At 46.5% G+C, this 27925-nt stretch overlaps 1 protein-coding gene, 1 long non-coding RNA gene and 1 pseudogene across 14 annotated transcripts in view; 1 reads left to right on the forward strand and 2 right to left on the reverse strand.

Moving 5' to 3' along the window:
* The first annotated feature begins 1920 nt into the window (after window positions 1-1920).
* On the forward strand, window positions 1921-25310 carry LOC144312767 (uncharacterized). Its single transcript, XR_013378347.1, has 4 exons — window positions 1921-2723; window positions 7929-21997; window positions 22251-22360; window positions 22611-25310. It is a non-coding gene; the product is annotated as an uncharacterized LOC144312767 (long non-coding RNA).
* Window positions 3925-4362, reverse strand: LOC144312766 (small ribosomal subunit protein uS8 pseudogene; annotated as a pseudogene).
* GALNT10 (polypeptide N-acetylgalactosaminyltransferase 10) overlaps window positions 10613-27925 on the reverse strand; it is a 216131-nt gene continuing 198818 nt past the window's right edge. For 2 of the 13 annotated variants that reach the window (XM_077895782.1, XM_077895784.1), the window contains exons 9-12: window positions 25283-25504; window positions 21851-21967; window positions 15400-15549; window positions 10613-14648 (exon numbers count right to left, since the gene is read on the reverse strand). In XM_077895782.1, coding sequence (XP_077751908.1) covers window positions 14490-14648; window positions 15400-15549; window positions 21851-21967; window positions 25283-25504 — 648 coding nt within the window. In that variant the 3' untranslated portion in view covers window positions 10613-14489. The remainder of the gene's footprint in view (window positions 14649-15399; window positions 15550-21850; window positions 21968-25282; window positions 25505-27925) is intronic. The other 11 variants (XR_013378345.1, XR_013378341.1, XR_013378344.1 and 8 more) reach the window with 11 other exon arrangements.

Raw genomic sequence — 27925 nt, forward strand, 5'->3', positions numbered from 1 at the left:
CCAGGCTACTACAGTACACACAACTTCCTGAGTGCCAGGTTCCCTTGGCATTACCCCTTGAACAGGGGAGGAGGACGAGTGCCTTTTCCTTGGGTGCTCTATCTCAGTCCTAGGGGTACTGGCTGCCCCTTATTTGCTATTCCTGTATTCTTTAGAGTTCTCTTTACTGTCTTTTACTGTAGTCCCCTGTTATAATTAACAACTCTTTATATTCATTTTCCTCCATTCAAACTGCTGTGTGGTATCTCTCTCCTTTTTTTTTTTTTTAAGACTTTATTCATGAAAGACAGAGAGAGGCAGAGACACAAGCAGAGGGAGAAGCAGGCCCATGTGGGGAGCCCGATGCGGACCGATCCTGGGACTCTAGGATCATGCCCTGAGCTGAAGGCAGGCGCTAAACCGCTGAGCCCCCCAGGGATCCCCCCGGTATCTCTCTCCTAATTGGACCCAGGCTGATAACCGCAGCCTCTGTGTAATTTTTTGCAGGAGGAGGGCATATGCTTTTAACTACTCTTTATATACAATCCTGTAGTATTTCTTCCAGGAATAGTTTATCATAAGGTCTCCTCTATGTTATTATGTAGTTGGGTTCCAAATAGCAATACTTGGAAAGAAATGCTGATTCCTTTGCTGAAGAGTAAATCTGTAACTCCAACAAGGAAATGTAAATATTCAGCTAATGGAGAAAATGAATACAGAAAGAAGCTTTTGTAATCCTTGCTCTGCTTTGTGTAGGATTTGAGATTCTTGAAATGGCCAAGAGAATCTGCTTTGCTACGTTTATAACTTTAGGTAATTAATTTACAACAGTTGCTTGAGTGCTTAGAAAGATCTTGCTTTTTAGATTTGTGAGTCTGCCCTGTTGGGCATTTAAAGTGTTTGAGAAAAATCAGGCATATTAAATTTGTAATTGTAGTCTGAAATGTCTAAGGAAATTGATTAATTAAAGCTGTGAGTCTGTTAAATGTTTAAGGAGGATTGAATCTACTAAACCTAAGAATTAATTCAACAGTAATCAAAGAACAAGTGAAAGTGATTGTTCTTATCTTTATATGAAAAATCACTAGATTTATAATGGAATAACAAGATTTGTAAGTTGAATGTAAAGCCTTTAACAAAAGCTAGGTTTTAAAATGGGGCAACTTGAGTTGGTAATTTTAACATTCTTTTCCATGCTGAAATCTACTTCCAGATATTTAAAGTTGCAGGGAGATAACCCCCAACTTTACAGTTCTATCTGAGGCCTCCCCTCTGAGCTTCAGAAAGCAACATTCAGTTCTTTGGATGCTCTAGAGGCCTCGCAGACCAAGACGTTCAAGTTAAAAACTTCTCTGATACCAATCCTAAACTGTGCCGCTTGTTCCACCCTTGATTCTCCCTTCCTTTCACCCCACTCAAAGCCCACCCATCATCGAGGCACTTTCTTCTTCCAGTAGATACTTAGAATCAACTGCCCCTTTGCTTCATATCCAGTGGCCAGCAGCACCAGCCCAGGCCACCATCATCTTGTGCCTGAAGTGCTTCACTGGCCTCTGAGCTGGTCCCTAAACCACTCATCCCTGATGGAACCTCCATACAAACCACACCTTGCCCCACTCTTCGTAAAGCCCCTCACCAGCTTTCCAGTGCATTCAGACAGTGCCTGCTGCCATCTCTTTGCCCTATTCCCATGCTTCAGCTCTGTTATTCTGCCTTAAGTTCCTCAAATAAGCCAAACTTCTCCCTACCTCTAGGTCTTTCCATTTGCAGTTCCCTCTACCTGGAATGCTGTTCTGTCCGCTGCTCCCAAAGCTGGCTCTGAACTTCAAGTCTCAGTTTCTCTCTCTCTCTCTTTGTTTTTTTTTTTTTTTTTTTTTTTTTTTTTTTTTAAGAGGGAAGGGAGTTTTTCTTTCTTTTATTTAGAGGGGGAGAGAGGGGGATGGATGGATGGATGGATGGATGGATGGACTTTATTTATTTATTTATTTATTTATTTATTTATTTATTTATTTATTTATTGGAGAGAGAGAGAAAAAGAATCTTAAGCAGGCTCAGTGCAGAGCCTCCATCTCACAACCCTGAGATCATGACCTGAGCTGAAATCAAGAGTTGATGCTTAACTGACTGAGCCACCAGACACCCCCTTCAAGTCTTAATTTAAATGTCACCTCTGAGATGCCTGGATGGTTCAGCAGTTGAGTGTCTGCCTTCAGCTCAGGTCCTGATCCTGGCATCCCACATCGGGTTCCTTGCGGGGAGCCTGCTTCTCCCTCTGCCTATGTCTCTGCCTCTCTCTCTCTCTCTCTCTGTCTGTCTCTCTGTCTCTCATAAATGAATGAATGAATGAATGAATGAATAATTAAATATCACCTCTGCGGAGTCTTCCTGGAATTTCCCCACCCCCATCGCCCATTGGTATTCTCCATTTGGTGTCTTTTCTTATTAGCATTCATCATAATGTGCAATTATTTCTATTTCAATATAAGCTCCATGAAGGCAAGGACTGTGTCTGTCCTGTTTGTTGTAGCTCCAGTGCATATAACACTAATTTCCCAATTCTGGTGGCTAACAAGAATAGGGACTCAGTAAGCTTTTTTTCTTTTTTTTAAAACTATTTTTTTCTTAAAGATTTTATATTTATTTATTTATCTGAGACTCCCTGCAGGGAACCTGATGGTGGGACTCAATCCCAGGACCCCAGGATCACGAACTGAGCACAACCACTGAGCCACCCAGGTGTCCCAGTAAGCATTTTTTCAAGAAATCAATTTAAATATACGTAACTATACCAAGAGATTTAAGTAATAAAAAAGGTACAAAGCAATATGTAGAGTATGAATTATATTTGTTTTCCTTAAAAGTTTTATACACAAATATACCTTTTATGGAAACACAAAAAACTAGTAATGTGGTTGCCTCCATGGTGGGAGCTACAGGTCAAGGGAAGAAAGGTAGGAAGAATTTGAATTTTATAACCTCTTTTCCTGTTAGATATTTATGATGTGCCTATATTTCTTTTATAGTAATAGTAAGGAAAATACCGTCCTTTGGTACTATTATTTAATAGGAAATTTGGAATAACAAAAAAGTTGAATCTCAGATGAAGGATAGTCATTTAAATGGAATAATTTGGCTTTATGAAAACCCCACAACATTGTCCTTATTTTCTTCATCTTGCTGAGGACCTATGAAAGCTTCCTCTAGCTCTGGCTCTGGTTTGCAGCCTGGCACTTGACAGGCATTGGCTATTGGCCAGTGGTAGCTATTGGCATGGTGGGTAGGAGCAAAGGCCCTGTTTTGAGTTCCATCTCTGCCACTTCACTGGCTGTAGGACTGTTGACAACTTACATGAACTATATGAGTCTCAGTTTTCTTTGTCTGTAAAATGGGATGATAATACTACTCTGATGGGGCTATTGTGAGGATCAAATGTGATAATGTAGAGCGCTTGGCACAGTGTCTTGCATATAGTGAATGTTCATCCATTACATGCTGACACCGCTAAACTTCCCATTGTACCCAAGATCAGATTTTTGCGTGTTAGGGAAGGAGACATCATATTGCATGATGGCAGGGCAGTGCTGCTTACCTACCAGTTGCTCGGTTCCATTCAGGCAGTCTCCATATCCATTGGCGCAGCAATGATTGGGAAAGTACTTGATCATTTTGTTGCATCTTAACTTTATTTAAAAAAAAAATCTGTGAATGGAAAAATCAAAGTACTAATAGTAGTGATAAGAAATAGGTGTATATCAAGAAAGAATGGAAGGAAATGTATGCAAATCATACATATGATAAGGGACTTGTATTCAGAATATGTAATGAACTCTTATAATTCAACAATAAAAAATACAAGCCAATTAAAAAGTGGGTAAAGAGTTGTTTGTTTGTTTTTAAGCACCAGAGTCCATTGAGGCCTTTTATTTGCACGTATGTATTACATCCCTAGAATCCCAGGATTTTCCCTCCCGTGTGCTTTCATCTTGCTTTTTCATGGTCTTTGAAGCTAGCTGAGGTTGTCAGTACAATGAAACCAAACCAGTAGGTCAGGAGCAGATTATTCTGCCATTTTTCTAGATCTTTGAGTTGTATATCAAATCTGGGGCTGATCACTCCATACTTGTTTCACTTGCCTGTGAAGTTTACAATTTTACCAATTTTGTGATCCTCAGTGATTTCTAATTCACCAGTGTAACCATGCTTCATCATCATAGAAACTGGATAATGATTTCGGTGCATGGCCTAATAAGAACTTGGTGTTTGCCTCTCTTTTTGGAATTGTTAATGCTCTTGAGAGCATCTGCCAGGACATCTATGTGCACCATTATGGTGGCATGGAAAGCTGGTGGAAAGAGGTAAAGATTTTGAATAGACATTTCTCCAAAAAAGATATACAAATGGCCAAAAAGCACATGAAAAGATGCTCAACATCACTAATCATTAGGGGAATGTAAACCAAAACCACAATATTACTTTGTACCTGCTAGGAGGGTTATAGTACATAAGACAGCTAATAGCAAGTATTGCTGAAAATGTGGAGAAGTTGAAACCACATATTGCTGGTAGGAATGCAAAAACAGTGCATCCATCTTGGACAAACAGTTTAGCAGTTCCTCAAAATGTTAAATGTAGACTTACACATGACCTAGCCATTCTCCTACTGAATGGTAACTACCTGAGAGAGATGAAAACATACGTCCACACAAAAACGTGTACATGAATGCTCATGCAGCGTTATTCATAATAGCTGAAAGGTGGAAACAAATGTCAACTGGTGAATCGATAAACAAAATGTAGTATTTCCAGGTACATTATTATTCTGCGATAAAGAGGAATGAAGGGCTGACACGTTATGGTATGGATGAATCTTGAAAATATTATGCTAAGTGAAAGCCAGACCCAAAGGCTACATGTTGCATGATTCCATTCATGTGAAATATCCAGAAAAGATAAGTCCATGGAGATCAGCAGTTACCAATGGCAAGGGAATGGGGAGGTCGGGTGGGGAGTGATTGCCAATGGGCATGGGGTTTCTTTGGGGGGACAAGAATTCTGTAATTTGGGACGCCTGAGTGACTCAGTTGGTTGGGTGACTGACTCTTGGTTTTGGCTCAGGTCATGATCTCATGGGTCATGGGATTGGGTCTGTCCTCAGCAGGGAGTCTGCTTGAAGATTCCCTCTGCCCCTCCCCAACTTGTGGGTGCACATGTGCGTGTGGGTGCGTGCTCTCTCTTTCTCAAATAAGTCTTTAAAAAAATATTTTGGAATTAAAAAGTGATGATGGTTGCACAACCTTGTAAATACACTAAAGAATACTGAATTATACAATTTAAATGGGTGAATTATATTTCAATAAAGGAAGTATGTGTATCATTAACTGTAATTGATATAAAGGTAGAAATCATTAGATTTGTTGAAAAGGATGAATCTTTAGTCTCCACTCGATGTTTTTAAGCATTTTGTTTTAAGATTTATTTATTTGAGAGAGAGAGAGAGAGCACGCCCCCTCATGTGAGCACTGGGTGGGAGGGGCATAGGGAGAGAGAATCCCAAGCAGGTTCCCCACCTAGCTCAGACCCTAATGCGGGACTCAATCTCATGACCCCAAGATCATGACCTGAACCCAAATCAGGAGTTGGATGCTCAACCAGATGAGCCACTTGTGCCCCCCAAGCTTATTATTTTTTTTTTTTTAAGTGAGCTTTAAGCCCATCATGGGGCTTGAACTCATGACCCTGGGATCAAGAGTCACATGCTCCACTGGCTGAGCCAGTCCCCTCTTTATGCATGTTTTTTGATTAGTGAAGAAAAATAATCAAATTGGAGATATAGTAGGAAAGGTAGGAAATACATCATCTAAGACTGTATCCAAAAATGCAGGTGTAATTACAACTCGTACACCCTTTTTTATTTGCTAGGAACAAATGTGCCCTGTTGATAGGATAAATTTTTTTTGATGGAATAAAGTTTTTGTTTGATTTTTTACTTTTGACATTGGTCCCATTTTCAGAAACCAATTCTGTATAGAAGTGGGGTTGTGTATTACCTTGCTCATGGGAAGGCAAAAGATCTCTTCGCCCTCTCTGATTCTCCTTCCTTCCTTCGTTCCTTCCTTCCATTTATTTATTAAGATTTTATTTATGTATTCATGAGAGACAGAGAGAGGCAGAGACATAGGCAGAGGGAGAAGCAGGCTCCATGCAGGGAGCGTGATGTGGGACTCCATCCGGGGACTCCAGGCCGTCAACCGCTGAGCCACTGAGGCGTCCCTGATTCTCCTTCCTTTAATGCTAGATCACCAAGCAAACTTTTCCTAAGCAATAATTCAGCCAATACTAGAAAGTTGTACATAATTATTTGGGTCACTAGGTATTTGGGTCACTGAGTCTAATGTGCATAAAAAAATGAACAACTTTTGGGGCAGCCTGGGTGGCTCAGCGGTTTAGCGCTGCCTTCAGCCCAGGGCCTGATCCTGGAGATCCAGGATCAAGTCCCACGTTGGGCTCCCTGCATGGAGCCTGCTTCTCCCTCTGCCTGTGTCTCTGCCTCTCTCTCTCTCTCTCTCTCTCTCCCCCTGTGTCTCTCATGAATAAATAAATAAAATCTTAAAAAAAAAAAAGAACAACTTTTTATTCGTTTCTCATCTCCGTTTTTTGTGAGCTTAGTCAGGAAAAGTCACCCTTAACTGTTTTGGCCTTAACTAAACATGCAGCTAATGGTGACATAAGTAATAAAGGTTATTGGTCAATTTCACAAAACAAAAATTGCAAAGGTAGATGGTTTGTTCATCAGCAGCTCGACAATTTCCCAGGTCCAAATCAGTTCTGCTACGAGCTGGGGATAAAATGGTGAACTGTTAGAGAGAGCCTTGCCCTCCTGAAGTTAAGTGGAGGAGAAAGACATTAACCAAGTAAACAAATGAATAAAATAATTAAAATACTCTTCATTATTATACTGACTTTGTATTTGCAAATATGCCTACTCACCAAGATATATTTGTACTCTTGAAACCAATACTTGCAACACCTTTGAGGTCACCCGCAGACACGTACATGTGTAAAGCGCTGAAAAATTTGTCACCCAACAAGCATGTTCCCAGCTGAGGTCGATTGAGTGCTCATGCTTTAAACAAGCAGTCTTTCCGCGGGCTATGTAGTGTCAGGTTTTACATATTTTTGTACTTTATGTTGGTGATTGTGGTTGAAAATATCCCCCAAGGATGGTGCGGAGGTGTTATATAGAGTTCCTAAGCTCTAAGACGGAGAACATATATTCATTAGGTAAGTTTCATTGAGGCATTAGTTATAGTGTTGGCTCTGAGTTCTAATTTGACAAATTAACGACCTATATTAAATAAGGTATCTTTAAACAGAGATGCACATAAAACAGGTTATGATTGATCGCCTGATGAAAATGTTGTGAGCAGAAGCTTGCAGGAGCATACCCCTGTACTTGCCTTAGGGGTGTGGTTCAGTATTTGCTAATTCAGTGTTCGAGATGACTCGATAGAACTTAACTACTGTGAACAAGGGGAATGGACTGTATATCAAGTGTCAGGAAGGAGGCTACAAAGGAACTCAGCTTGACAGAGAGTGATGTGTGTGGGAGGTCTCTTGAGAGTGGGCTTCCTCAGGGAGGGGACAGCTAAGCGAGGACCTAAAGGATGGAAAGAAGCTGCCAGGTGGATGGAGAACACTCCAAGTGGAGTGACCAGCAGGGGTCTGGAGGTGAGAACGACTTGACCTGTGGGCACCTGAGCCCTGTTGGGGAAGTGATGGAGAAGCAGGCAGGGGCCAGCCTGGAAGGATCCTTAGGACTTGGCTAAGAAGTTTTGGTTTTATACGAGAGGCCTGGGGTAAAGTTACAAGTACTCAGGCATCTCTGGGTCCTTGTTTGTTCTCATCATTTGGCTAAAGAGGCTTTTCCTTATTCACCTCTGTATTTCCAGGGCTGAGGACAGAACTGGTGCCAACTGCTGGGGGCACAGAGCATGGACCGCCATGGGCCCACAGGATATATTTGGTATGCATTTGTTGTCTGAATGACCAAGCCCTGGGATCCTGCAGCTGTAGCTGGGAAGAAACTGTAGCAAGGACTTTTCTCAGAATGTGGATAACGCCAGGATTCAGGCCTCAGCTTCCCAGGCTGAGAGGCCAAGGGTGGGGGAGCTTAGCACAGAGCTCCAGCAAAGGCAGGCCCATCATCCCCTTCTTCCCATGCCCGGTTAGGAGCTGGCAGGAGATCAGATGCTACTTCAATTCCAAGCGGCTCATGAACAAAAGCTACGAAGTTGCTAAGAAACCTGCTTTTCTGAGGGTTCACCAGGTTTTTCTTTGTTTCTATGGCATTGTGTCTGTGAGTGTGCGTGAGCACACCAGGGCCCGTCACCCTGCCAGCCCTGAAGCAGTCAGACCAGAAGGCAGGAACTACAGGCTGCCCTGGGACACCACCAGGGATGCCAGGTATTGCCAAGCCAGGCAGTGGCAGCCCAGGCGTTGAGGGTGAACAAAGAAGAGACAGCTGCCTGCGGCCAGAGGTTGACAGAGCTGTGAGCAGCTGCAGGAAGGAAGCTCTGGATACTGAATCCTGGACCCACTTCAGCAATAGCCCAGAAACCGTAGGGTGGGAGACACCAACAACAGAACTGATAGGGGGGTCTCACCCCCATCCCCTAGCTGAGCTTGGAAAATAATGACAAGCTCTTGTCAAATGGCCTTGACAAGATCAGGGCCACTGCAAAATACCAGATGCAAGATGTGTAGAACTATCCCAGTCCAGGCTGATGATTATCTAATTTGCTCCTGTTCTTCCCATCCTCACACGGACAATCTGAAGCCTGGGGAGAGGAAGGGACTTTCTCAAGAGTAAATAGCATATCACAGAGGTAGGAGCACTCTCTCTCAAAAATTCTATGGGCTGTGAGTGGATGGAAAAAAAGCCTAAAGTATAAGCTGAGACTATATTATTCACCCATTTGTCTCTTCTTCAAATGCTTCTTGTGCCTCTTTACTCAGTGCCAGGAGCCCCAAAGCCCCAATCTCAACTAAATATAGAGAAAAAGAGAATCCAAAACTTTGGACCAATTGCCAAGTTCTCCGAATCAGTTTGTGAATGAATGTGCCCCACCGCCACCGCCAGAGTGCACACTCTTTGTCCATCTAGGTACTTCAGATACCTTGGATTCTACTCTTGTGGGCTTGGGAGAACAAGGAGCTAAAATGGATGAGAAATGTAACTTTCCCCTGTCTTCCCACCTGCTCCAGGGAAGAAGGACCTTTCCTCCCAGTGATCGTGATTTTGAGAAGGCATCGGAGGGCTGGCTGCCCTGAATCTTTCATTCTGTATGCCCTAGGTGTCTACTATGTGCCCAGCACCTTGAGCAAGTCATTCCTGGCTATAAACATTGGCCAAAGGCACATCTGATGCTCTCACTATGCCCAGTTAAAAACCCTCTAATGGTTCCCACTGCTTTAAAAATAAAGCTCAGACTCCTTAACACGGCCCACAAGGCCCTGCAGATTCTGGCTTCTGCTCACCCCCTCCTTCTTTTCTCTTCTTTCTCTCTCATTCTGCTCCCATCCCACTGACCTTCATACCTGTCATGCTTCCCCTGCACAGGGTCTTTGCACATGCTGCCCCTACACATCGACCGTTTATCCCTTGCTTCCTTTTTTTCCTAGTAAAATAATTTAATCCTTTTTAGAGAAGCCATTAAGATTATAGAAGAAAATTAACTTAATATCCACCTGGTTCCAGTGCTCAAAACCTGCCACTGTGGTGGGTGAACGGATTCCCCCCTTCTGTTCATCAGCCTTCTCCAAGCCATGGTCCACAGCGGCCTCTGGTGGGCTCTGAGTGACAGCGCCAGTAGGCAGCTTCCGCTCACGGTCACGGGCAGTCCCACACCAAGTCTCAACCACAGAACCACAGGTGGAGCTGGAAGCATCATCTAAAAACTTCCCATTTTACGGCAGAAAACTGAGGCCTAGTTAGGGAGCAAATTTTCCCAAGACCTCATAGTCCGTTGCAGAGCCAGGCCAGCCAGTGCTCTTTCTACCGCATAATATGACACGTATCTAATATACAAAGCCTCCCAATGTTTTGGTTGATAGAAACGTGTGGCTGATGGGTGAGTTTCAGAAATGAATTATTTCATGTTGTTCTGCCCTGCAGATATTTTCCATTCCTGGGTGTAGTCTTCAGGACCCTTTGTGGGCCACCCTATCTAACCGTGGGCGCTCACCTCCTTCTGTGCCTCCAACATGGCAACTACTTCCTGCCTCAGGGCCTTTGCACTAGTGGTTCCCTTTGCCTGGAACTCTCTCTCCCAAACTGCCTCTTGGCTTACACTCCCTCACATCTTCCAGCTCTCACAGAGAGGCACTCTCGGACTGGCCTACGTAATGTTCACCCCCTGCTCCAGTCTCTCAAACATTTTTTTTTTAAATATCCTTCATAGCCCTGCTCACATCTAGAATCATCTTGGTTAGCTGTCGGATGTCTGCCTTTTTCTCTAGAACGATGGCTGTTGGGAATGTGTTCAGTATCCTGGGTACTAAGCAGACACTTGCGGAATACATGGGGGATGATGGGATGGAAAATGAGTGGGACAAGAACAAGCCAGAGAACACATTAGACAAAGTCTGGAGGTTTATTTAACAACAGTCACAATCACAACTGTACACAGTAAGTCAGTTCTTCACAAAGGCTTACTTTTCCAGGCAGGAGAAGAGAGGTTGGTGGTCTTGAGCATCTCAAGATGGAATACCCAGGCTGCCATCTCAATATTCCCTGCCTGTAGTCCCTTTGGGATCCCAGTCTTCAAGCCAAAAACAGAGCAGGAGCCCGACCCTGTTATCTGACATAGCAGAATCACAGCCTTCTGGGAAGCAGATGTTGTTGCGAGGACCTTGTCACTTGGGATGTAGATCCAGCTCCCATCCCAGAGGTGGCTGTGGGCCTGGGCTCAGGATCAAGTTTGAACTGAAATATTACTTGGATTTTCACAAAGAGAAAGTAGAAAAGAATTCCAGAACAGGACTGCACTCCTTGCCCCTCTCCTAAAAATCTTCAGAAAACATTAAAAATGCACTGCCTCCCCGGGAATTATAAAACATCACCCGATCTGTACAAACTAAGGGTCGCTGAAGCAAGGAATCCAGATTTCTCAGTTACCACTGTAAAGTGCTTTGCCACTCTGTCGGGACTCCAGAGACAGAAAAACGAAGATGTGCAGGAAGAAATACGGAGTCATTTTCAAGGATCGTCTCTTTCTTAAGGAGAAAAAAAGAAATTCAACAGGTAGGTTTGTAAAGTGACTAGACTGTGGACTTTGGGGATCTATATGCTACATCTGCAACAAGGACTGCTCTTTCTCCCCTAGATCTAATGTCACTCTCCTTGTGGAAGTGTCCCCTTCTGCCTCTGAACCAGTTCTTCCTCAAGGGAGAAGGGAGGGCTCCTGGGCCATTGTCAAAGTGGAAAGCTCTGGCTGGAGGCACACGGTACAATGGCTTTTCACACGTGTGCCTGCACATTTACCGCCTCCAAGGGCCTTGTATTTACAGCAAAGATGCTCTCTGTATTCCAAAATGCCCCTGGAGGCCCCCTCTGGAAAGGCTGCTGGTGGGCCACAAGGTCATCTACCTCCTAGCCACACCCTGTTTTGTGACCTCATGCTCAGAATAAAGAGAAAAGGGGCCCACATTCTCACTCGGTACCCAGATGACAGCATCTCCACAGCCTCCTGGCTGCTTGACTGAGCATCAGCTGGCAGTGTGAGCAGGAACCTGAATCTTTGAGACAGGTGGTTTTCAAAAGTGAGGCTCAAACGAGTGGTCAGTATCTGTCATCAGTTGGTCGGCTAAGCAGTGAACTCCTCTTTCCTTCCCCTGTCACACACTCAAGTCCCAGCACCTCCGGATTTGGGCTTGGCAAGACCGGCTCAGGGTCAGCATCCCTCCTTCATCGAGGGTGCCAAACCAGACTCAAAAGGGGAACCAACAGATGGGAAAGAGGTAGGCAGAGGCCTGCTTGCTGCTGCTCCTGTTTCGCCCACGAGTCCTGGTCTTGCCGAGGACACGGTCACCCACCTGGAGTGCACCATCTGGGAATCTAGCCTGTGCTCTGCACTCTGTCTGGAGGCTGGGATGGGGGGCTACAGGCATGGCCTCCAAACAGGCCCTCTCCCCGGGGCTGCTGGGGCCCTACCAGGCCACAGACCTAAACGAGTTGTCCAGCTGCCCTTTTCATCTGGGGTGTTACTTGCACGGACTGGAACTCTGGCATCAGGCCCTTGAGGGGCTTCTCTGTCTCAGATCCTGCTCTAGGCCCAACGTCTCCTGCTTGAAATGAGAAGTTCAGAAACACTCATCCAACAGAAACTGCACATACCACCACAAATGTCCCCCCCACCCCCAACCCTGCCCCTGTAGGTTTGTCTAGCAAGGCACTAGGAAAGTATTCAAGTTTAGGGATTTGCTGTACATTTGCATTTTTTTTTCTTTTTAAAAGGCACAGTTTTTATTTTAATGATGCTGCATTGCTTTCTGATGATGAACCCGAATTCTCCTCTCCAAACTTCAACACTCTTGTTCTCCTAGCTCCTGGAAGGGGCCTCATCTTCGGCCTCCTTCCTATGGAGGGCCACTTCTAAAGATCTAGCACTCACTTGGAAAAGACACGAGGGATCAATGAGCAAGCTTTTGCAACCACAGGGGCCACCCCTCCTGTGGCCAGGTGGCCAGGGCAGGGCTTGTGCGGGGGCAGAGTGGAGGAGTGATGCTTTGCCAGCTTTATGCTTAATCGGGGTGGTGGTGGTTGGGAGTGTTTATTTCCCTCCCCCCAGATAAATGATGGCCTTGAGCTCAGCCAGCACCTCAAAGGCAGATTCGTGGCTCTGTTCCCAGATTGATGTCTCACTTAATTGGTAAATGACACAATCCAGAGATCCAACTCTAATTGGAATACTGATTTCAAGTATTTCTTGGACTAGCTGGTGGAAGCCATAGGTTGTAGAATATGATTTCCATTTCTGAATCAGTGGGTGGCAGGCTGGTTACAGAAATGATTCCTATTAGTTTGGGAGCCCTCTGGGAGTCTGACACATAATTAACAAAGCAAAAGGTAAACACGAGGGACTGGCACGGAGCTAGGTGTACATGTGCTCTTGGGCCACTGGGTACTTTACTCCACCGCAGCTGGGGGCGTGGTGGAAGGTTGCAGGGCTTCAGGTCTGCGCTGAGGATCGTGTTACACCAAGGTCTCCGGTATGAGCTGATGGACACAGGTCACCCCCCACCCCTCCCCAACCAACCTTGGATTTCAGAGGTTGTCTCTAGGCTGGGGGCTGCCTATACTTGGCTGGCTCTTTTAAATCACAGCATTCCAGAAATCTATGCTAGATGCTAGAATACCAGAATTCTATGCAGCATTCTAGGTTGTGATCCAATGATAGAGTTCTTGGAAAATTCTAAAGTTCCCTATGAGAACTAGAGCCACGATGAGGTCAGAGGCTGGGCATCTTGCCCACAGTCCACCCTGGAGGCCTCCAGACTTTTGTGAGGTGAGCACATCACCCGTCTGCTCCTCTCAAGGCAGGTAAACTGCCCAAGACAGAAAGAGGAAAACGGAAGCACTGAGCAGGGAAATTCAGCCAGCGTATCTGGTTTAGAGGTCTTCTCCCAGGGCATCTTCCACGGGCCTGAGGCCATCTGAACTCAGCTCTGAATAGCTGGTGGCTGAGCTGTCCTGTGCCTGCAGAGCAATAAGTGGGCATTTCAAGGGCCCAGAGAACAAGGAGAGATCCCACGTGTCCATGGTGGCGGAGGAATGTCTGGGGGTCCCACTTCTGACCCCAGCCCTGGCAGTGGGCCAGTGCTCAGTACTGAACACTGCGAGGAGCCAGGTGTGACCTTCAATTGCATCACCTAGGGCTGTGACAGAGGACAGAAGCTGGGCAGTAACTGCAGTTAGCCCACGACTGGCAGATACTAAATGGCTGACACCAGTGGCCCCGAGAAAGACGCCCTCCCCTCCCTTCTGCCATGGATGGAGGGCACTGGGCTGCAAAGCTGCCCACACAGGCAAAAGTCGCCTCTTTTTTTCTGAAGGACCATCACATATGAGCCATCTGAAGGCTAGGCAACCTTGTAGGACCCATTTTTGGGTGGCCTACGGCTGCCCTGCATTCCTCCCACATAATGCTCAAGGGAACATGGTGACAGTTGAAAAGGCCCTCCTGGATTTCCATGACACCATTGGGGGTCAGAGCAGGCACTGCCCTCTGTGGGGCCTCTTGTGGGGTCTGCTCCCCACCCCACATCCACCACTGGGCTTCAAGGACCAGGCGGACACCTTGCTCTGGCTTTAAGAACCCTCCTTGCCTGGGACCGGTCGGCCAGCACCTTTCACATCAGGGTGCCCATGGAAGCCCTGCCCGCCTCAGGAGAGGAAGGCTGCGGCGGTGCCAGGGAGGACTCTACTAGGCCTGCTGAGGAGGCGCGAGGGCTCAGTTCCTATTGAATTTTTCCAAGACTGTCGAGTTGGTGTGTTCAAATAGCCACTGCTGAGTGAGAGAAGAGGGGTTACAGGTGTTCATGAAGATCCGGTGGTCACTTTCACTGCAGTCCATGCAACTGCCACTGACTGGGTGGTACAGGGTCTTGTCCTAGGAAACAGGCAGGTGGTCAGCCAGGCGGTGCTGGGGATGTGCCCCAACAGCAGAGGAGTAAGAGCACTGAGGCATTGAGCTAGGGCTGGCCAGCCACTCACACCCCCCCCCCCCCCCGCCAGGCTCCCTGCTGAGCACAGTGTGACACTGCCCCCCCTCCCCTTGCAGCTGGCCTGACCCTGTGCCTGAGTTCTGCCCAATGGGATGCGGGCAGAAGTGAAGCGTGCCACTTCCAGGCCTGGGCCCTCATTATGCTCATCTCTCTGGCCAAATTTCACTGGTTCTCGTGGTGTTTTTTTGTTTTGTTTAGATGGACTCAATTGTCAACATTTAAGATTTTAGAGATTTCACATAAAAACCTGGGTTTTGGGGACACCTGGATGGCTCAGTGGTTGTGTCTGCCTGTGGCTTCAGGGTGTGATCCCGGGGTCCTGGGATCAGGTCCTACATTGGGCTCCCCTGGAGAGCCTGCTTCTCCCTCTGCCTATGTCTCTGCCTCTCTCTGTGTCTCTCATGAATAGAAAAATAGAATCTTTAAAAAAAAAAATTCTGGGTTTCTGGCTTCTCTTGAATGACTAAGAAGTCAGGCACGGTGGATTTATGGAGCAAATGCATGAGTGAGTGGGCTCTGTCCGGGGAAGGAGTGAGGTACTGCATGCTTGTCTGCCGCTTTTTTTTTTTTTTTTTTCTGCTGCTCTTTTTATAAATCAAGCTGGTTGCCCCATTCCGCCCGCATAGCCTGCCTTACTTTGCGGTACTTCCATAGCTGGTTGCCCTTCATGCTGTGGCAGTCATACAGGGTGACTGGGCTGGTGTTGGAGATGGCATCAAAGCAGAACTTCTTGGTGTGCTGGGGGTCTCCGGGCCGGATGTCCTCCCTCCACGTGAAGGTGAACACCTGTACATACAGGGACAGCATCACAGGGACAGCAAAACCAGGGGATTTCTTTTTTGGAGTGACAGAAAATGGTAAACACAGAAATCCAGAAAACAAGATTGACCACACCTGCTCCAGTCACCCAGCTTCAACAGTTACCAACTCATGGTGAGCTTTGTTACAGCTTTACCCCCACCACAACCCCCCCACCCCCACATTATTCTGAAACAAATTATAGACCTCACATTTCCTCAGTGTACATACTTCACTAAAGTGCTATTGTAACAATAAAAAGTTACCACAAAGTCCTCAATGTCATCAAGTAGCAAGAGTTCAAGTGCTCTTGCTTTAGAAATTTCTCTTCAGTCTGTTTGAATCAGGATCCAAACTAGATTCACACATCGCATTTGGTTGATAAGCGTTTTGTTCAGCAGCTTTGCTGAAGAACAACTGGCATACAATAAATTACACACATTAAAAGTACACAATTTGATTCATTTGACTTGTTTCCAGCTGTGAAAGCACTATCATCATCAAGGTAATGAATATATCTATCTCTCACCCCAAAAGTATCCTCATGTCCCTTATGAGCTCTTCCTCCTGTCCCTCCCTGAACCCCTGCCTCTGGGAAACCACTCATCTGTTTTCCATCACTAGAGACTGGTTTGCAGTTTCTAGACTTTTATTTTATTATTATTATTTTTTAAATATTTTATTTATTTATTCATGAGAAACAGAGAGAGGCAGAGACACAGGCAGAGGGAGAAGCAGGCTCCATGCAGGGAGCCTGATGTGGGACTCGATCCCGGGACTCCAGGATCACGCCCTGGGCTGCAGGCGGTGCCAAACCGCTGAGCCACCCGGGCTGCCCTAGTTTCTAGACTTTTAAATAAAAAGAATCCTATGTACATATTTTTTGGTATGATTTCTTCCCCCCAACATAATTTTGTTATGACCGCATTTATCAATAGTCTGTGCCTTGCCATTACTAAGTAGTATGTCACTGCAACATATACTCCATTTGCCTGTTCTTAGACATTTGAGTGGTTTTCAGTTTTTGGTTATTACAAATAAAGCGGCTATGAACATTTGTGTGCAAGTTATTGTACAGACATACACTTTCTTTTCTCTTGGATAAATAACTTGGAGTGGTATGGCTGGATCCTATAACAGATAAATGTTTTTCTTTTTTCTTTTTTTTTAATGTTTAACTTTCTAAGAAACTGTCAGACCTATTTTCCAAAGTGCTTGTACCATTTACATTCCTACCAGCAGCATATCCTTTCAGCTCACCTACATTCTTGCCAACCCTTGGTATGGTCAGTCTTCTGAGTTTTAATTTCCATTGCTCCAATGGAGTTAAGCATTTTTAATGTCTTTGCCACTGATATGTGCTTTGCTGAAGTGTCTGTACAAATCTTTTCTTTTTAAGATTTATCCATGAGAGACACACAGAGAGAGGCAGAGACATAGGCAGAGGGAGAAGCAGGCTCCATGCAGGGAGCCCGATGTGGGACTTGATCCCAGGACCCCCGGGTCATGCCCTGAGCTGAAGGCAGACGTTCAGCCGCTGAGCCACCCAGGTGTCCTGTCTGTATAAATCTTTCACCCATTTTTAAGCTGTTTTCTTAGTATTGAGTTTTGAGAATTTTATATATTCTGGATCCAAGTCCTTTATCAGATCATGTTTTATAATTATTTCCTCCCAGTCTGTGGCTTGCCTTTCTATTTTCCCAACAGTTCTTTTAAAGAACAGAAGTTTAAATTTTTTATTTTTATTTTTAAGAAGTCCAATTTATTGGGGCACTAGGATGGCTCAGTTCGTTAAGTGTTTGCCTTTGGCTCAGGTCATGATCTCGGGGTTCTGGGATGGAGCCCTGCTTGGTGGGGATCTGCTGTTCCTGCTCCCTCTGCTCTTCCCCTCCTGCTTGTTCTCTTTCTCTTTCTTTCAAATAAACAAAGTCTTAAAAAAAGAAGTCCAATTTATCAGTGTTTTTATGGATTATGCTTTTGGCGTTTTATCTAAGAAATAATTGCTTTATCCAAGGTCACAAACACTTTTGCCTGCATTTTCTTCTGAAAGATTTTATTTTTTTAATTTATTTTTTATTTTTTTTATTTGACGGAGAGAGAGCGAACGAGCACAAGCAGGGGGACAGTAGGCAGAGGGAGAAGTAGGCTCCCCGTGAGGCAGAGAGCCTGACATGGGGATTGATCCCAGGACCCTGGGATCATGACATGAGCCAAAGGCAGATGCTCAACCAACTGAACCACGCAGGTGCCCAAATATTTTAGGTTTTATGTCAATACTCCATTTTGAGTGAATTTTTCGCATATATGTATTGAAGAGGTTTTTTTTTGGCATATGGATATCCAATCGTTCCAGCACCATTTGTTGAAAAGATTATCTTTTCTCCACTGAACTGCCTTTAAACATTGCCAAAAATTGATTGTCCATATATGTGGGGGTCCCATTCTGGTTCTCTCAATTCTGCTCCATCGATCCTTTTTTTTTCCCATCAATCTTTATGTCAATGCCACACTGTCTTGACTACTGACAGCTTATATCTTTTAAAAAATATTTATTTATTCATGAGCGACAGAGAACGAGAGAGAGACAGAGACAGAGACACAGACCGAGGGAGAAGCAGGCTCCATGCAGGGAGCCCGATGTGGGATTCGATCCTGGGTCTCCAGGATCACGCCCTGGGCTGAAGGCGGCGCTAAACTGCTGAGCCACTTGAGCTGCCCAGTTGATAATATATCTTAAAATCTGGTTCATCCTTGAAATTCATGTTCATCCTTTAACTTTGTACTTCTTTCTATTAGTTGTTTTGGCTATCTTAGGTCCTGTCCATTTCCTTTTGTGTGTGTGTGTGTGTGTGTGTGTTTATTATTTATTCATGAGAGACACACAGAAGCAGAGACACAGGCAGAGGGAGAAGAGAAGCAGGCTCCCTGCAGGGTGCCTGCCTGATGCGGGACTCAATCCCGGGACCCCAGGATCATGTCCTGAGCTGAACGCAGACGCTCAACCACTGAGCCACCCAGGCGTCCCTGGACCTGTCCATCTCCATATGAATTTTACAACCAGCTTTTCACTTTCTGCAGGAAAAGCCTACGAAGATGTTAGGACTGTATTGAATTTACAGAGTGGTCTGGAAAGAACGGACACCAACACGGAGTCTTCCAACCTCTGGACCTGGCACAGATCTCCATTTGTTTAGGACTTCTCTCATTCACTTCTTCTCCCTCTGCCTGTGTCTCTGCTAAGAGAGAGGCAGAGACACAGGCAGAGGGAGAAGCAGGCTCCACGCAGGAAGCCCGATGCGGGACTCGATCCCGGGTCCCCAGGATCACACCCCGGGCTGCAGGCAGCGCTGAACCGCTGCGCCACCGGGGCTGCCCGGACTTCTCTCATTTCTACTAAAAATTTTTTTTGTAGTTTTTAGTGTACTGGTCTTTCACATCTTTTGTCAGTGACCGATCTGAGGATTTCATATATATTTTTTGTTATGGTAAGTGCTTGTTTTAACTTTTAATTTGATTCTTCATTATTCATAAATACAAATACAATAGATTTTTGTATCTTACAACTTTGATAAGTTCATTTATTAGTTCTGATAGACTGTAGACTCAATTGAATTTTCCACAGATCATTTAGTCTACAAATATTGTTTTCTTTTTTCATCCACCTGCAGCACGTTTCTTTTTCTTGCCATAGGTTAGAACATTTAGTACAGTGTCAAATAGAAACGGTAAGGTCGGAATCCCTGTCTTCTTCCTGATCTTAGGGATAAAGTATTCAGATTTCACCATTAAGTATGAGGTTAGCTGCAGGCTTTTTATAGATGACCTTGATCAAGCTGACAAAGGTTCCTTTTATTCCTGGTTTGCTGAGAGTTTTTATCAGGAATAAATGTTGGATTTTGTCAAATGTTTTTTCTGGGTGTAGGTGATTATATGGTTCTTCTTTTCCAGTTCGTTAACATGGTGAACCTATTGATTAATTTTCTAATAGTAAGCCCACCATGCATTCCTGGGATAAACTACACTAGTCATGATGTATTATTCTTTTTATATGCTGTGGGATAGGATTTTCTAAAATTCTGTTTAGAATTTTTGCATCTAGTGCATGAAGGATACTGGTCTGTGCTTTTCTTATAATGTCTTAGTCTGGTTTTGCTATTAAGGTAACGCTGGCTTCACAAAATAAGTTGGGAAGTATTCCTTACTTTACTGGAAAGGTTTTTGTGGACATGGTAACATTTCTTTTAAAGTGTTTGGTAGAAGTCACCAGTGAATCTATGTGGGCCTGGATTTTTCTTTGAGGGAAGGTTTTCAACTGCAATGTTAGTCTCTTGAATAGAATCCTGTTTTCCAGTCAGGCTGGTGAGAACGGGCACCATTCCTGGCTCTGCATGAGCACCGGGCATAGCTCCCTCTCATCCTCTCAGGATTTCTCCAGCCCAGGAAGCTCCCTCATGCACATGCATGGATCAGTACTCTACCAAATGTCCAAGGGGGACTCGGTACATCCCACAAGTTCTTGGTGTCTAGCGCTCTCCTCTTCCATATTCTATTTTGTGAATTCTAGCTACATTGGTCTCCAACACTCTCAGCTCTGTCTCCCCAGCTTGGAGTCTGTCTGCTTAGCTCCCCCTGGGTTCTCATCCTTGACCTGTGGCCTAGAGACTCTCTCAAAGAAGGACTGGGACAGCTGTACGGCTTACCTTGCTTGCTATCCCTTGAGGATTACTGTCCTCCACTGGCTGATGTCTGCTCTCTTGAAAACAGTTTTTCACATATTTTGTCCATTTTCCAATTGTTTCTGGCAGGACTGTAAATCCAGTCCCTATTACTCCATCTTGGCCAGAAGCGGTCATGATGGTGACAAAGCAGTGGTACTGCCAGCTCCTGACTCATTGTTTTCCGGGCCCTTGGTGGCTCAGGGGCTGTATGTTAGAATCATATTTTGCCCTTTGCAGGCTCACTAGAGCTCTCTGCTGAGGGTGGTTGAGAGTCCTGGGGAATATAGATCCCACTGGGGCATTTGGGCTGCCATGCTTCCCATTTCAACGGGGGAAGGCTACACACTCAGGCACCATTTTGTTGCTGGTTTGAGGGAATCCTCAGGCATTAATGTGGACTCTCTGCCACACAGTGAGGCTATTCTAGGCTGAGCAACCCAAGCATGCTCTATCCAAGCCCTGTGCTTTTCCTGGTCCTTTTTAGGGTCCTAGGGTGGGTGTGGGTGTGGGGGGAAGTCACACATTGCGTTAGAGAACTCAGGAGAATCAGCAAAGGAGAGCCACTTCTAATAACAATTGTTATCGAGAAAGGAGAAGTGAGAGCAATAAGGCTTTCAGAGGGGGGAGCAGATACAGTCAGGCTGGGCACCATGCCCATCTGAGAGGCGGCGCTGTTCCTTTTCAGCAAGCATGCCACGTACCTTTTTCTGAGTTTTGTTTTTGCTGAGGACCCACAATATAGGCTTCTGTCAGTGTGTACTTCCAAAATGCCAGAAAACCCATAGTAGAGAGGCTAGAAAAATGTACCCTTGAGTCAAGATTCAGTGGATGTGGTGTGATTTAGGGATTAATTGTTGGATGAAGGGACCACAGAAAGCTAAATGCAGTTTCTTGAGAGTGGGGGATTTTCCTACACTGCTGGCTTACACTCTTCATTCTTCTGATAACACCCTTTGGACACAATCTCCTGGGGAAGCTACCCTCTTCACTCTTCTCCCCATTCTTTGGGTGACCACTGGCTGACCACAACCCCCAGCTCCAGTGGGCACATGACCCAGGCCTAACCAGTACAAGGACTATGCCATATCGTTATTGTAACTGGCTCAGGAAAGCCAATATGTGAGTGCCTCTGGGCATTTCCAGAACTCTGGAAAGGGACATGCCTTTTCACTGAGGGGTTGGACAAGCCTTTGTTGCTGGTGGTCCCATCTGCCATCACATGGGAAGAGCCAGGTAAAGGATGAAGCGCACAGAGGGGAGGAAGAATTGAGACCCTGGAGGGGTCCCACTGAACATCATTTAAGCTTTTCAGTGACATGAGCCACTATGTTCTCCTTTTTGTTGAAGGCCATTCAGGCTGAGTGTCTGTCATGTGCAACTAATGGGCCAGAGTGCTGATTTTATTGCAGTGTGAAGGATTCCTCTTATAACTCATCCCCTGGGCTAACTTTTGTCACTCATGCTTGACCCGTGGCCTCTCTCTCCCAGCCCTGACCATGTGAGTGTTCGGGGCTGCAAACAGCAGAGGGAAGTGGACTGCTGGTCCCCAGTTGCCGAGGAGTGGCCCTTACCTGCATATTGTTCCAGGCAGCCTCCCCGCGGCCCCGGACGCAGCTCTCCAGTCTCAGCGGGGAGCCCAGGGCCCCGTGCTTCGTGTCGACACACAATCCTGTGCCCACATTGTGGATCTGAAAGAGACAGAAGGATCATGTGGACCAGTGAGCACCTTGAGACGCCCACCTGGGTTGGGAGGAGGGCGCCCAACAGAGATAGCAGATGGGGAAAGCTCTGTGCCATCTTTAAAAAGCTTGCCCTGGGCTGGGGGAAGTGCCTTGTGCCTCTCAAGAAAGAAGTACTCAGTCCACACAGAGGAGCCCCTCCAGAGCCTGCTTTGTCTTGGAGCAGGTGGGGCCCGGGGAGATGGGTATTCAGAGGACTCCCTGGTTCCTCCCAGAGAATCTGATCCGACAGGTCCAGGAATTGAATCCAGGGTGATCCAGGGGCCATACGCTGAAAACCACCTTACAGAAGGACATGACATCTGTGCTGTAGGCTCTTAGACTTTCTGCCTTTTAGAGTAGGTGAGTGGCAAAAGGTTCTCCATCCAAAGAACAAGAGGAGTTGCAGTAAGACAGGCGTGGTGTGGGGGGAGGAGCACCGGGCCGGGAGTGGAAGGCCCCTGCTCATAGTTCACCAGCACTCACTACCCAAACGCCACTGTGTAGATGCCAGGTAGCGTAGTTCTTGCCTCATAGAATCACCCCTATTTTGACTGATGGTTTGGAGGTGTGGTGGGCGGTAAAAATGTACCACTCAGTTGCCCTGTTTCAGGGAATCTGACTGCCCAGCTGCTGCGTTCTGAATCCATGGTGTCTGAGTCGAGGCCATGCTTCCCGTGGACTGCTTCCTGCCAGCCACTAAGGGTGGCAGGGGTACCGCAGCCGGCCATTCCTGGGAGATGCCAGACTCCTCTGATCTGGCATGAAGACTGCTCAGTAACTTGGCTCAAGATTCCTGAGAGCACTCTTGCTCTCCTGAGTGCTCAGGGTGGGACTCCTCCTACCTCAGCCCTTCCTCCTCCTCTCTCCCCTTCTCAGAGGCCAAACCAACCCCACATCTGATCTCCCGGCCTCTCCTGGATCCCTTCTCATTTCTTCCCTCTTCCCCCAACAAGTTTCTTGGTGTCTGTTTCTCAGTGGACTGGACCTAATATAGAGGAGAAAGCCAATAAACTGGCAAAGAAAGGAGAGCTTCATGAAGTCAACATGACACCTCCTCTAGAATATTTATGCTGGTGTTGGGTAGGGCTGGCCAGACAGCTTAGTCAGGAAAGATCCTTCTAACTTGCTGTGTGAATTTGAACAAGTCATACCTAGTGTTTCTGCTGGCCCAAATGTATCTCTCCTTCCTGGTAGCAACACCCTGATTTTCTATGGGGCTACTGATCCTTGCCTACCCTGTGGCTTGTCAGGGTAGCTGTCCTACCCTTGTTCTCCCCTTCCTCCAGTGGCCACAGTGATTGGTGCAGACCTAAGAGTAAGACCTTTGTTGGCTTCACTGGGAAGGAGGCATATACTTTTTGCTGATTGGCCAAGCTGAAGATTTGTCAGCTTTGAGCTTCTGGAATCATCTTGCTGCCCTGAGCATGAGACTCACACAAAAGGAAGTAGAGGTAAACAGGAGAAAAAGAAACCGATATCATCTGAGCCCCTGGATCCAGGTGTATCTGAAGCCATAGCTCCCCAAAGTCTCTATGAGAATTAATACATTTCTCTTTTCACTTTATTTTTAAAAGATTTACTTATTTATTCATGAGAGACGGAGACAGAGAAAGAGAGGCAGATGCAGAGGCTTCTCCCTCTGCCTCAGACACAGGCAGAGGGAGAAGCAGGCTCCTCGCAGGGAGCCTGATGCGGGACTTGATTCCAGACCTGAGCCAAAGGCAGGCACCCAACCACTGAGCCACCCAGGCATCCCTCTTTTTACTTTATTTTTTAAAAAATTTTTTCAATTTTTTAAATATTTTATTTATTTATTCATGAGAGACACAGAAAGAGGCAGAGACACAGGCAGAGGGAGAAGCAGGCTCCATGCAGGGAGCCAGACATGGGACTCGATCCCGGGTCTCCAGGATCATGCCCTGGGCTGCAGGCGGCACTAAACCTCTGCGCCACCGGGGCTGCCCCCCTCTTTTTACTTTAAATTGGACTTCTGTCACCTACAAGTGAAGGAGATCCAACTCCTATGCTCATGGTCCTCAAGTCCCGATATATCCTGGTCCCCAAGCTGTGTGGGTTCTCTCAGTTCAGAGACCCAGGAGCCAGAACCTGGTGATGGAGTGCTTCTCCTCCCTCAGCAGGACTGGCTTCATGAGTGTGTGACATGGGCAGTGGCCCACGGCCTCTCACTCAGAAGGGCTTGTCATTGGTTTAAAGTTCTGCTATCATTGTCTTAAATTTTTTTTCAAGGATCTGTTTATCTATTTTAGAGAGTGGGGAGGGGCAAAGAGAAAGAGAGAATCTCAAGCAGACTCCCCGCTGAGCAGATGGAGCCCAATGCGGGGCTCCATCTCACAACCCTGAGACCATGACCTGAGCCGAAACCAAGAGTCAGACACTCAAACCAAATGAGCCACCCCAGGCTCCCCATCATCATCTTAAAATTTCCAGTAATTTGATCTCTGAATTTGTAAGTGAAATCTGATAGGACAATGGGGCATGCATTTGAGCAGAGGTGATAACACACTACACGGGCATCTGCTGTACCTTTCTTCTGTATGGCATCTGTGATGCCCCACAAGCAGACTCCCTGGGGGTCCCACATGCACGGGAGTTCTGCGAGACTCAAGTCACGGCTATGACCAAGTGGGGTGGTGCCAGGTCTGAAGGCCACACTTTCCTTTTCAACCAGAACTTGACTGCACAAAGCAGGGCCATGGCTTTCTGGGCGAGGAGCTCTGTGGTTATCCTTTTACTTGTGTTACTTCCCTCACCAGCAGCAGAAAACCACAGAGAAGCAAAGGAAGAATCGGACAGCCCATAATTCGTTTTCCTTCCACTTTTCCTCACTCATCAGCAAGCCACAGGGAGAGCGTTTGGCAGAAAGTACGGGTTATCAACAAGTGAAAGATCAGCTGAGTTAGCTTTGTGCAGAGTTTGTCCTGTGCTGGTAAGAAATACATGCGCACGCACAAGGGTTGAAATACAGACTGTGCAATCTCGCCCATCTGGCACACGAGTTAAATGCTCTTCTATTTGCATTTAAAACTGGCACTGCATAATATGAAGATGAACGGTAAAATTTATGCTAATAATTTAAAGTTTTAATTCCCCCCCGCCTTAGAATATTAAACAGCAAATAAAAACACCACCACAAGGCTAGAGGGAATCAGGGGAGGAACGTGTTTTATAGTTCATGCCTTAAACGGTCTTGGGAACAGGGCGGCCGCACCTGCATTTTGCACTGGGCCCCGCTTGCGCTGCGGGCTGGGGCCCGGGACTCACCTCCCCCCAAGCTGCGGCCGGGGGCTCCACGGGCGGGTAGAATTTGGGCAGGTCCCAGGCGATCTTGGTCATGAACCACTTGAAGCTCTTGCAGTTAAGAGCGCTGCGCAGCTTCTTCTGGGCCGCGACGTCCCCGGCGGACAGGTGGCGGTACTCCGGCCGGCGCTGGTAAATGTGCTCCGCGTACTCGTCCATCCACACCTCGGCCACTCGCTTCAGGTTCTGGGGGCGACGCGCAGGCGGAAGGGTCAGGCCCCGGGGGCCGGGCCAGGGGCGGGAGCCCAGGTCCTAGGTGGCATCAAAGACCCCCCAAAACCCCCACTGTGTCTTTAGAGCCTTCTGTATTCACTTAGGGATGGAGGTTTTAAGGACTCCAACTTCTGTCTGAACAAAAGGCGGCTGGGGTCGGGCCCGTCCATCTTCGATCCCCTTTTCCCATCGCCTGCCTCACGGTCCCCCCAACCTGGCTCCGGGAAAGGTGCGAGAACCGGCCTGGCGGATGGGAACCAGCCACGGGCAGGGGATTGGCCAGCAGCGAGCACGTGACCCAGGCCGAGCCAATCAGAGCCGTCGGCGCCAGCCTTGGCCGCTTCCCTGCAACCCCAGGGTTGACTTGCTCTGCTTCTGCCTCGGTTGCTGGGTAGATCTGCTGGGTGGGCCCGGAGGCCCGGAGGCCCGGAGGCCCAGAGGTCGGGAGGCCGGGGCTGCTAACGCGGAGCCCATGCAGCAGGGCAGAGGGCCGGACGAGCAACACATTCCTCCTTTTAGTACCTGAACCCAGCCATGCCCCAAGTGAGCACTACTACCCGGGGGCTTTGCGTTCACCGAAGTCAGTAAATTCCCTTTCGGCTTATGCCAATTTGAGATGGGTTCCTCTCATTTTCTACTGGGTGCTGACCAAGTTGCCTGGTGAGAACAAATTATAATTTGCAACCCAAAGGTTGCAGCAGCTGGAATTTTATTTATTTATTTATTTACTTATGATAGTCACAGAGAGAGAGAGCGAGAGAGAGAGGCAGAGATACACGCAGAGGGAGAAGCAGGCTCCATGCACAGGGAGCCCGATGTGGGATTCGATCCCAGGTCTCCAGGATCGCGCCCTGGGCCAAAGGCAGGCGCCAAACCGCTGAGCCACCCAGGGATCCCTGGAATTTTAAATAATCCTGTGAGGGGCAAAGGTTGCTCCTACTTCTATTATACAACACAAGGATCCTCCGAGAAAAAAGAACAAAAAGGACAACTACATTATTGGTGAATAGAGGCAGCAGGCAGGAAAACAACCTGTTTGTGAGCAGATACGGAGATAGAGGAAAAGTGAACTTTTCCGTGTAACTAGGGGCTCCTAGCTCCTCATTCCACGTGTAGTTGTATATACCACCTGCTGAGAATCACAGACAGCTGGTTCTGGAAGAGCGTAGCTGCAAGGTTCAGGTGAAATTATCTGCTCCAAAGTATCTTCCTCCAATCCCTGGCTGTTGTCAGAAATCTGCCATGCAACTCAACACTCAGCTCTCCAGGCTTTATCTATCATAAAGGTTACCCCCCACCCCCCTACTAAATCCAACTTTTCTTCTGAAGGGCAAAAGGGAGTTAGGGTTTTAAGCTGAATCAGTCATTCATACCTCAGTGTAAATGACTGCTCCAGAAGCAGAAGGTAAGGCAGGGGTCGACAAGTGTTTTCTGTAAAAGGCCAGACTGTAAATACTTTAGGCTTTGTGGACTATATGGTTTCAATTCTGAAGAAGCTATAAAGGAGCCCTACACGTTATGTAAATGAATGGGTGTGGTTGTATCCCATAAAACTTTATGGACACTGAAATTTGATTTTCACATATGACTAAATAGTCAGCTTTCATTCTCATTTTACATTTAAACAAGTAAAAACCATTCTTAGCTCATAGGCCACACAAAAACAGTTTGCTGACCCATGAGCGACAGGGAAAGAAGCCATCGGGAGGGGGGCCCCACGCCAAAGACAAAATTCACCAACTCCATTTTGCTGACTCTGACTTTGGGATTAGGAAGCTATGAAATTTCCTTGCCAGTGCCTCATTCTTTCTGAGTGCTGAAGAGGTTGAGACAGTGGGTTAGAAAACAATTCAGGAACAGTGTTATACCTGCCCAGCCCCTGCACAAGAAAGGCTGGGCTTAATTTAAAACTGTGCTCCGAGGAAGCTGAACGCCTAAAGAGGCCTGCATATCTGAAGACTCTCCTTTTTCCAACATGCCCACCCAAGTCCTTTGGCACACTAATTTGCTCATACCACAGGGATGATGAGGAATTGCTATAGTTTTCTCTCCAACCAAAGGCTAATGTGGCCAATCTGACCAAGGAGAGGTGCCCAAATTCACTGGTGATATTATAAAAGGATCAAATCACATAATACTTTGATTTTAATTGATCTTTAAATTATTATTTTAGTGAACATTTTCTAGATATGCCTTAACAAGCCATCTCTTCCAGATCTTGAACTTTTGTACAGTTGACTGTTTAGACCAAAGTAGAGGATTTTACATTTCTATTATATCTCCCCTTGCTAGAGTTACACAAAGGACCCTGGGGTTTTAGGAGGCTGCATACTTCCCTCATCCCTGCTCCTGACACCTTGCTAGTTCTGGGTCCCATTCTTGTCAAGTCCCTTT

The sequence above is a fragment of the Canis aureus genome, chromosome 4 (assembly GCF_053574225.1).
Source record: "Canis aureus isolate CA01 chromosome 4, VMU_Caureus_v.1.0, whole genome shotgun sequence".
Classification (NCBI taxonomy): Eukaryota; Metazoa; Chordata; class Mammalia; order Carnivora; family Canidae; genus Canis; species Canis aureus.